This window comes from Athene cunicularia (genome assembly GCF_003259725.1).
Source record: "Athene cunicularia isolate RWA chromosome 2 unlocalized genomic scaffold, athCun1 chr2_part1, whole genome shotgun sequence".
Classification (NCBI taxonomy): Eukaryota; Metazoa; Chordata; class Aves; order Strigiformes; family Strigidae; genus Athene; species Athene cunicularia.
Window position 1 is genome coordinate 19038331 of NW_020799095.1, and position 11366 is coordinate 19049696.

The window sequence follows — 11366 nt, forward strand, 5'->3', positions numbered from 1 at the left end:
TCCTCCAGGTGCTCTGAGGGGCCTCCTGTTCAGTGACAGCCCTGCCAAGTCTCCTCCTACTTCTGTAAGCATGGCCCATGAGTTGTTTCTTGCAGAAGAGAAGAGAATCAGGTCTCTTCTCTCACTCCCTGGTCACTGCACACTTGTCCCCTCAAGCAGGGGAAGTCAGGGAGGCTGTCTGTCTGCTGTTTTTAAGGAACAACTGTGGTGACCATTTAGGAAGTACAACAGGCATAGGCTGGCTTTGAAGGAAATGCTCCTGTTTCTTACCAACAGAAGTACCTCCATATCAGTGAATCCTACCAAATGGCTTTGCTTGACAGCATTTAAAAGTTCTCATACTCCCACCAGAACAGTGGGTTTCAGTGGAAGCACAAGGAAAGCTTATAATGCATCAAGGTGGCTCATTCACAGCTTATCTACAAACCCCCTGTTTTCTTGATTTGCGTAGCTCTCATCAGCATTTTGCAACTCATGAAAGGAAATAGCTACCAAGAAATGTGGTAAGAAAAGAGGCAGCAAACTTATACCTACAGGAGGGGGGTAAGAAGCAACAACCCAACCTGAAAATATTACATGACTTCCAACTCATTGTCTTCTTTCATTAGACAAGAAACATATTTAATTCTTAAATACACAGTATGAGAATGGTACAGCTGATGAGTAATTATTCAGCTTAACTTCAAATTTAATAACCTAATACTGGTTGAAAGTATCTATAAGGTAATTGTGGTGTTAGAAAACAGACAGATTAAATCCATATCTTTGTTACAGTTGTACTATATATCAACTAACATACAGCTATTAGGCACTTACGTGATTTACTACTCTGCCTAAGCAGATTGCAAAACTCCTGCAGCAAAACTACTACTTGTGCAGCCATGGAACACAGACCTCAGAATGGCTCCATATCAGGTAGATGGTGTGAAATAAAGGTGGGATTAAATTATGGATTTTTGGGAATTGCCTCTCTCAGAAGAGCTGAATGTATTTTTCCCGTGGTCTCAGATACAGATCAATCAGTATCTTGCACTTCTACAAGTGCTGTAAAAATATGAAAAGGATAAATGCTACATCTTAAAAGATGATAATTTCCAAACTAAAGCTTCAATGAGGAATGCAAAGTCATCCTTTATTTATTTAAAAGAGAAAGATATGTAGATTTTAGTGGCACGTTACAGTCAAAAATTTCTCATGAAACTGAACGGAGGCTCATCAAGTGACTAGGATGCTTCCCATTCCAATTCTGGTAGTTAAGGATGCTTAACACCTTTCTATAATCAGTCTGTTGTTCCTCTCACTGCTGCCAATCAGATCCAGGAGAAGCACGAATCACTGCAGATACCCAGGTGATGGAAATGTGAAATTCTAGCTTGGAATGAAAGAAAAATAGTCTGAAGTCTGCAATAATTTTAAGAAGTGTGTATGTTGGACAGGCCAGGTCTGATCACAAGAGGTCAAATAATATCAGTTAATACTCCTGACTAATCTGGCACCAAGAAGCAAGTGCATCTTGACATTCTGGAAAGAGCTGTGTGCTCCACTGCACCTTCCAGTGTTATGCTCAATGGCTTGGTGTTTTCAATCAAAGGGGAAAGGGGACTTCACATGTGCTTCAAGCTGGATGTTTAACAAATTCTGACAACTCATTTCTTTTCATAGACTGTAGCAGCTTGTGCTAGAAGCTTGCCCTTCAGGAGAAGGTACACTAGGCATGCTGTGGGCTGCTGCTGCATTGGATGACATGGAAAGGATTGAGACTCACACAATCAGTCAGCTTTGGTCTCTCTTCAACGTGGATAAAGCCTGATCTTTTACTGCTTAAAACTTTTATTAAAAGGGAAGTTATAGAGCAATGTCAGCCTCTACAGGTGGCAAGGTCTTAGTGAATAATGTCCTTCCATTGCGTGGTAGGCACTTCACATATCTCTGGCTTCAAAAGTTCAGAAGAGACCTGAAAAATTTTGCACTCTGTCACTGTAGACTATTTGATAACTAAAGGCACCTGATGGACTATAGAAATTTCAATCCTTTCTTCTAGTCATACATCAACAGAAAAAACATTTAAATATATTACAATTCACTAATACAAAATAACTGCCTCCACCAAGAAACCAAAATTTTAACACTGGGATTAAAAAAAAAAAAAAGTAAACATGGGAGTACCTTAAGATTGTATTTCAAAACTTCCAGTGTTGTTTAACCATGAATAAAATAGGCAAGACAATACTTGCAAGTGTAAGCTGTTTGCAGAGCTAGTATCTCCTGAACTGAACAACATTACAAGAATATAATAAAATGCCAGCTTCTATAAAGTGTAATTTTATATACAAAGTAGTATAGTAGCTAAATATTTCTTTATTGCTAACTGCCTTATTTAATTTATTTTAGCAGTAGAATTTATCTATCTACAGATTTACTGCAGTTAAAGAATCAAAAGTGATGCTGAAAAAATGCACATACTAATTGATTTTGCTACTGCTATATCTCTCACCTATTTTTATGACAGGAAAAGTATCCACATAAAGTTTAATAAAAAACCCCAACACAAATAACGAGCCAGCTCAGCACACAAAGCAGTTTAATTTAATATGTGCATGTCCCTGCAGCCCTGATATAGCTTACCATCATGACTTACACTGTTATGTCAAGACAAATTATAGATTATTCTGTAACACACACATATAAACACAGACAAAATATACAGCTCATTCAATCTACCCTTACTACCTTCCACTTCCTTGAAAATGTCCTAAGAAGCAAGATAATAGCTGCTTTCTTTGGCTTTAAGATCTTAATCATTTTTGGAACAACAAGACTCTGTAATTTAACAGAGGAGAAAGAAAGCAATTAAAGATCATGGTCGCCTGTCGAAAGAGTAGAAGGGAGAACTCAAGCAACTTACAATTGCACTTAGAGAATTAATGAATAAATATGTCTCAAGTCTGCTAGCAGATAAAGGCTGATCTAGGCCAGCTGAAATCCATGGAAAGGCCCCAAAAGCTTTCAGTGGCAAATGAACTGGGCTCTTTGTCACATTCACTTACCTGACATTGCAACATCACTAATAACAAGCACGGAAGGAGCAGAGAAGTAAACACAGCTCTGAACAACATTTCATATTTTAAAAGTAAACAATCTTGCATATCTTTTTCAATTAAAAAGAGCTGTTTCACTTATAACAAACTATGATTACTATTATCATTAAACAGTAGTATGTTTCATAGCCAAATTTGGCAATAATATCCCAAATATAAACTTTGTTCTCAACCTCATTTTCTCCAGAGCTTGAGAAACGTCATGGGAAGAAATTTAGAAAAGATCACAAGAACAACAGAATTTCTTACAGCTACATAGCCCTTCATCACTAACTTTCACCGTTCTCTAATGTTTAACTCTGTTTTTCTCCGGTAACTTACACAAAGTTTGCTTCCTTTGGGAAACCACTGTAAGCCATTTGCAAAAATAAAACAACCAAAACTTGTTTTGGCATCTCATTTTGCAGTGTGCATGGGGAAAGGCAAACCAAAAGAATGTTCTCCCTGATGTTTACAGTAACACCTAAAATCGCTTACTTGCTTAGTTATATATAAAAGCTTGTCTTTTCTTGCCTTCCAGAAGTTCAGCACAGTTAGGGGGTCTGGATGAAGGCCATGCAGAAGAGGCTCAGCAGAATCCCTGTTCAGAGTGTCATGAATCTGATGTGACCACCTAATAAACATTGATTCGATGGCATGTAGCACTGGCCTGGAATTAGGTTCTTGTCTGCAAACAGGAAAAAAAAAATGCCCCTGAATTTCAAAGCAAGTACTGTGATAGTACAGAGCTCTTCTCCCCCCATTCACATTTATATTCAAGGATGAACAACACAAATTTGGAATTTAGTTCTATTAAGAGGAAAATCATACAAACAAACCCTCAAGACAGAGCTAAAAACAGTTATGAAAACACAGACCACACTTACAGATGTATTTGCTAATCTAAACCATGGCCAAACACCATCTCAGAAATTATTGATAGCATATCCTTTGAATGGTTCCTTGCAATTATTCCAGATGTGAAAAATTTGCATTTTACTGTTTAATTTTATAATAAGTTACATGGTAATTTGGTGTTTGAATGAATGCTGATAGTTAGCATGAATATTAAATAGATTTTATTTAATGCATTATTTTATTTGCCAGTGTTTACAAAGAGGCACTAATAATATACAGCAAAGTATTTTAATAAAATATTAATGGAATATTATAATTTACATTCTCCCTTTCACACTCTATTTTTCCCCCTTCAGTCCTTTCAAGCAAATTCATCTGTTCTGCCTCAGTTTTAGCTCCATACTTGTCTTGCACACGTGCTTCAGTACCATGACGTACAGCAAGGAGCTGACTCTGACCAGGGTCTTCAAAATAATTTATTACTGACAGGATTATAAATCTTCACTTAGTCAACAACTGATTATCAATCATTTCTGTATACAGTCCTAAACTGAAATCAAGCCTTTAGTTAACTTAAACTGTGAATTCTCTGGGACATAGCTCATATTATTGCTGTTTCTACACGTAACAGATGCACATGCCAATGATTAGCGCCACGCTCATTTTTGATGCCGTCCTTTGAGATCAATAATAACCTCACAGAAGACAGTAAGACACCTTTCATGGTAAGAGTTCAGTTCATGTTAAACCAAGGCAACAGAGAAGTGCAATCTATTGGAAACACACTTAAAAGGTAATTCAACAGAATAACCTTATTTTGCACTCTGGAAGCATAGCTTCATGATTCCAGATTCTGGCGACTCTACAGACAGCTTAAGTCTTGCCTTTGAAATTAATAAGCGCAAAATATAAAGTCCTGGAAATTCATGTTTTCATATGACAGAGCAATTACAGTGTTTAAAATACATCAATAACACAGAAAATACTTTAAAATACCTTCTAATGCTTAGAAAATATAGATTAATAAAAATACTATGTTTGGAACACTAACAATTTTATTTCCTTCTTGTTAATGCATTTTACTACCAGTTTATGTCTGAGACTAAAAATCACCAAAAGCAGCGCACTTTTTTTTTTTTATTCCCACATACACCCACCCCTACCCCTCCCGTGTTGAATAGGTCACACAATAGTCTTTCCTTACTTATTTTCAGCACATATTTGATGCAAGTCAGTCTTTGCTGCAGCTGTGGGAATGGGAAGATGAGTTCTTCCTGACATCAGCCCTTGCATAATTTGTGTTTTCTTTTTCATGATTTCCACAAAATGCTCCAAATCTTGGGAAATGCAAACTGGCCAGGACATATGGTTTTCCTTATTGCTTAGAATAGGCATTAACACCTGGAGGAGAAGCAGAAGTAACATTACAAATCAGTAATAACAGTAACTTTGACATACTGCAAACTGCTTCTTTAAATCTGAGAAGAACAAGCTAACCCAAGCCACACTTCTCAAACTCATGACTATCTGAATGAAAATCAGCTTTATATTTTCTTTTTCTATCAACACAAATACCTACTTGAATCTCAGACAAATTGTACTGTAGATGGAAATTATGTTTTGGGACAGTATTACTTCTCAGTCAGCTGAAAATGAATACTGAGCAGTTTCAGAAACACAGTAGTAGTTTACACGACTTTCATTATTTCTCTCCTCCTTTCCTCAGAAAATAGAAACAGATGGGGAGCAGGGGGAAAGGGGAGCAGGCATAGCACTAGATCCCCTCTACCCAGCATTTTTGTAACAGGAGAAATAAATCCTATTAGTAGCACAAACTCTCCATGGTTTAATAGCCACTAATATATACTATTTAAAGCAATCTTACTTGCAGGCTGTGAGCTCGTATTTAAAATTATTTTCTAGAAACAGGCACCTGTGATATCCTTTGGAAAGATATTTTTCCTGTAGCTCTAGATTTAGTGCAAATGCATAACACTGATCATGAATTTTACTCCAGTTCACACATTTATTTTAAATCCATCTTTTTTCACCACAAAAGCATTCCATAACTCTCCACATTGTTTCTTAAACCATATCAGTACAGAGTTCTGCTTAGGAAAACATACAGGAACTTGAAGTATGTTACTGTTTGTCATGACAAAATTAAGCTCATGCTCAGATCAAAGTATTTTGCTGAATCAGGTCCAAGCCATAGACAGATTAATTAAAACTTCACACCAGCATCCCAAGTAAGCTTCTTGGAAGAACATCTTCATCAGTGTATGGACTTCAGTCACTTCAGGTCGTCACAAGAATCAAGGTATTTTATTGCTAAACATCAAAATCAATGAATAAACTTTGAGTTACAGAATTCAGGGAGCTGGAGCCTTGGTATGAACTCAGTTTTGGGGTCTAGTGCAGCTAAAGATGCGCTGCTACTTTCACGCCATGTCCCATTTACTCCTCTCTTTATGCTGGAGTGATTTACAAACAAGAAACAAAAATAACAGGAAGGGAAGCAATAAGGAAAATAGTGATGCAAGTCTGCTCTTGCACCAGTAGTTACAAACTCCAGGTTCACTTTCAGGGTTCAGTTTTGCTTGTTTTGACAGTGAAGACAAGAATAGCACAAGAGCAGTCTCAGCATACTTGTTGCTTTGCAATCATTACTCAACTGTGATGTGTAAGCAAGTGGGCAAAAAAACAATCTAGAGAAGCTAGGATGAGCAGCACAGTGCTTCTGTTTATCTGTTTTAATCATCATCCCTCTCCCAAGACCTAATTTATTAGGCCCTGATAAGAGTAATGATTTCTTCAGCACTCTGAAGCTCACACTCCCTCCAAGCCTGCACCTGAGCACCGCCAGCTGCTTCAGAGCAGCGGAGCCCTGCTCCCACGGCAGCCTGTCCTCCCCTCCCAGAAGCCTTCTTGAGATCTGTCATGCAGGCCAGTTCCCATCTCATCCATGAAGAGGGCATGCCTTACACTGCATGTATGCTCCCTAGAGACTTGTAAGTCAAACATTAATTTAACGAGTTCACTTGTGGCTTTATGAAAGAAGTTATGCACCCATAACATAATAAACCCTTTAAACTTTCCAAACTTCATAAATCTGATAGAGTCTGGGTTTGCTCCAGTATGGAAAAGAGGAGCAAAACTGACTTTTGGGGGAGGTTATTCTTCTGTTGTTGAACACTGAAGTCAGAGTATGAGATATCACTGGAGTTTTAGAGACTAGATTTAAATATCACGCCTATAAATGAAACTCCTTGTGTATATACTGAGCGGGCACTAAATTAATGTCAAAATCTCTACATTTTCATTTCTCATTTAGTCTCTCCTTTGAAAAAGGTTTTAAAACACTTTAATTTTTAAATAAAATTTTAAGCACTTTTTGCTGAAGGTTATTTTTTTCACAATAGAGATGAGCAACACATGGAGACTAGAATTTATGAGATATAAATTAAAAACTTTAGCAGGTGCTTCTGCTGGGAAATTTTGGCTTCTCTCTACAGAATATCCTAGTTAAGTAAACAGCCAAACAGCTAAAACAGTGCCACAGTTACTGTTTGTGACAACCAAAAACTAGATATCTGTTTCCATAACATCAAACCAAAGGAGAAATAATCTCATTCTCATTTTAGGAAGAAACACCTAAGCCAGATGAATGCCTACATTAGCTTTCATGAAAATCAGCTTCCTTAATAAACACAGATTTAGCAATAAACTGAACTTAGTTGTCAACTTCCTCTTCTCTCTTCTTCATGCTAGTCACGATTTGCTCTCATTCATTTTCTCTTCCTTACTAATCTTTAAAAAAACCCCAACCAAACCCTTGACCTTTCCAGACTGCCCAACAGTGGATTTCAGATGCATTCAGGTTGCTGTGCTTGAAATACTTCTCTTTTGAAGTTGATGGGAGTTTTGTCATGGGCTTCAATCAGGAAGAGATTTCCTTCTCTGCAGGAGAGTTGCGGTTCTACCCCCGACCCTATTCATAACTGCTGTCTCTCAAGATCAAACCGCTGAGATAATGACCAGCTTGAAATCCAAATGCTGCTAACAAAGTACTAAAAGGCAGGAAAATGAAAACTATTCTTTTTGTCATTGCCATCGGTATTTATACAAAGTATCTGTAATACTGTGACATAAATGGCACACATTTATTCCCTTCTTGGAACATCAATTTTTCACAGAAATGCAGAAGTAACAACTAAAACTGTTCTGTGAAATCTGTTTGCCTGTCCTGGTCTTAAATTTGGGTTTTCCGAATTCCAACTACGGACATGAATATTGGTCTCTTTTTCAATCCCAAATTTGATCCTGGATCTGTAATTACAAAAAAATTTACTCAGAACTAGAGTATTTCTACTTATAAATGTTATATTGATGAGAAAATGCTTGTCAAAATTCTGGGAAAGAGTCCCAGATAATCAGGGTCAGGACCACTGGCATGCCTCAGGACCTGGAAAGAACAGTACATACACCACCTTTACATCCATGACGTTGCTTTTTGTACCAAGCATAGATCCACCATTGGTTCAAAGCAGAGCTTCAAATGCAATTTTAAGAGAATTTTTATTGCAAAAGTAGGAGTCTGATCTGGATTACTCTCTGTACTTCTTTAAGATGTTCCTGTAGACCCAGCTGCACTTCAAAATTACATTGTTCCCAGAACTTTTACAAGACACACAAAAAACCAACCAAATATTTTGTATCCAGCCCTAACTCTGAGTGTCTTCAACACAGTGTTGTTAATAAAGCAAGAGGTTTCGATGCAACTTTAAGACATGTACACTAAAAGAAATTGCACATATATTAATTCAATATGCCTTATTTAAGAAAATCTCATGTAAATTACTTTTTATAGCTTAATCCTAAAAACTCTTGTAAGACAAGTTTTGAAACCTTGTATATGAGTCTCTTATGATTTACATTTCAGAAGCAGCACAATTTTGGGAAAACTGGTGGAAAACTAACTACTGCTTCTGCTTCTTATTACCTTCTTAATAGCTTTCCTCCTTTATGAGCTGTCAAAATCTTTAATCACATGACTTCATGAACTGTTTTTACATCATATAGTCAGCAGAGAGCTGATCTGAAGTGACGATTCCCTGTGTACCTAACCGCTGGTGTGGTAGCTTCACCATGTCATTGCTCCCGCAGGAGAGGCGGTTAGTCATCACTGCCCACAGGGGAAGTGACTCATCCCTCATCTTTCACAATGACATATACTGGACAAGAAGTACACCACCTATCACTGCATCGAGGATGACTCTAAAAACCTGAGCCCAGGAAAGAATATATATTTCATGCTGTAAACAATTCAGATGACAGTAGTCACATCCATTATACAAAAAGCAACCAAAAAAAAACCAAGAGTGACACACTACACAGACCTAAGCCTCCAGCAACAAGCCATTGCTGACGAGTCTACAGAGTGGCTATGTTTTTCTAAAGACTCACTTTTTTCCTTTCATAAGAGTTATTTTTCATCAGTTGTCTCTGGTGCCAGTTAAACTTTTACCCTTTTTTTTTCTGCTTTATTACAGTATATGGCTATAAATACCTCTTCTATGAATGTTACTGTATGCTCGAGTGGTGTTTGAGACAGCTTCCCAAACTGAAGGTCTTTCATGTGACACCCAAAGTAAGAAAGATGCAGGTTACCGGTCTGACAATGTCACTGTCACACTACTGTTCAGACAGAATAAAGAAGATGAGGGAAACTCTCAGCTACCCACCCATCAGAGCTCTCCAACAACTGATGAGTCACAGAAGTCAAAATCTCAGCATGTTTTCTTGGGAGGTACATAAACAGGCAAGCTGCAAACCCAGATAATGTTTTCCAGAACACCTATACTAAATGAACATATATACGCCTTAGCCTTCCTCCTAAACCTGCTTTTCCAGCTTCCCTATGGATGTGCTTTGGCCTTTCCCAAGCCTCTGGGCTTGAAAAATAAGACCATGCAAATCATCTTTTGAAAACCATTCCTGGATACTCCACACCATCTTTCTTCAGTGCCATATTTCAATACACATAATTGCCTTTAGACATCTACTCTGCCAGAAAGTCATATATTCTCATCTTACAGAGAGCCTGCTTTGTAGCTAACAGATACAGATTCAGTGTCACACTTCCAAATACCAGTGAGGTGGCATTTTAGGACATGAGATGACACTGCCACAGACCTAATTCTGTTCAATGCTATACATGACTCCTTAAATTAGCGGGAACCAAAAGAATATTTCTGACAGAATAATCTCACCATAAATTATGTATTCATGTCCAAAAAAACCCTAACTTTTCAAAATCTTGTTTGCCAGGGCGTTGTATTTCATGACTTGGCAGCTATGCAAGTTACTGTGAATTTCACTGCTAGCTCAGAAATACAGAATCTGAATTTTCATTGAAGCAAAATACTTTTAACCTACCCGAAAAAGTTAAAAGCCGTAACAGTACAGGCTCAACCGGGTGCAGCCTGGGACCATGCGGACAAGTGATCAAGTTCACTCCACCACACCAGCAAGGACATGTAGCGTTAAGTGACTCTTACGGTTAGACTGTAGTCACTGAACGGTATCAGGCAGAGGGCTAAGAGGGACTGAAGCAGCTCTTCAGCAGGGGAATAATCCCCTCAGAGAAGGTCAGCATGCTCCTGGCATAGATCGGCAACTGGAGGTAAGAAACAGCAAGAGTCCTGGCCATGCACAAGCAAAAAACTCCATCGGTTGAAGGAGAGGGGGAAGAAGGGAAGCTCTGCTATGCACAAATACAGTTTTCACAGATTTTCCAGTCAGACGCTACATTCATGAAAACAACTCGTTTGCCACAAGGCGTTTTAACTGGGACCAAGCTTTACACAGCTCTCCTATTTCTGGTTCTCAACACAGATGCCACAGAGCCAGTGCATCAATGACTCTTGTCAGGGTAAACGGCACAGATCTTCAAACCCACATACATTCAAGGGAGGATGAAGGAGAGGACGGGAGGAAGATTGCCACTGTAAAGCATCTGCACTTCTATCCCTTTGTTTCTATCACAGAGTTAAACTATTCTTAAAACGTATTCAGCTTATTTGAGAAAAGATCCAAGTGCAGCCTCACAGTGCTGCAAAGAAGAGTTATGCTTCTAAAAAAAAGAAAAAAAAAACCCAAACAAACCCCCAAACTTTTTTGTCTCGGGCTGAAGGTAAATTTCATTGAGAGGCGCCGTTCTCACTGTCTTCACGGCAGGTCCCTACGCCTTTCGGACTTCCAAAATAACACAGCCCTCCGCAGCGAAGAAAACAAACACAAACCCGCTGCTTTCTCCCACTATTCACCCCGGGGAGGGCCGGGGGGAAGCAACAAAACCCTTCTAAATTCCCTGGGACAAGCCCGCCGCCACCCCGCGCGGGCCGGCAGGAGGCACCCGCGGCGGCCGCT

General features: G+C 38.6%; 1 protein-coding gene across 1 annotated transcript in view; it reads right to left on the minus strand.

Moving 5' to 3' along the window:
• Nucleotides 1-1512, minus strand: part of DNAH11 (dynein axonemal heavy chain 11) — a 129585-nt gene extending 128073 nt beyond the window's left edge. Inside the window, 4 exon segments of the mRNA XM_026843087.1 lie at nucleotides 844-892; nucleotides 895-1020; nucleotides 1022-1044; nucleotides 1479-1512. Coding sequence (XP_026698888.1) covers nucleotides 844-892; nucleotides 895-1020; nucleotides 1022-1044; nucleotides 1479-1512 — 232 coding nt within the window.
• Nucleotides 1513-11366: the final 9854 nt, after the last annotated feature.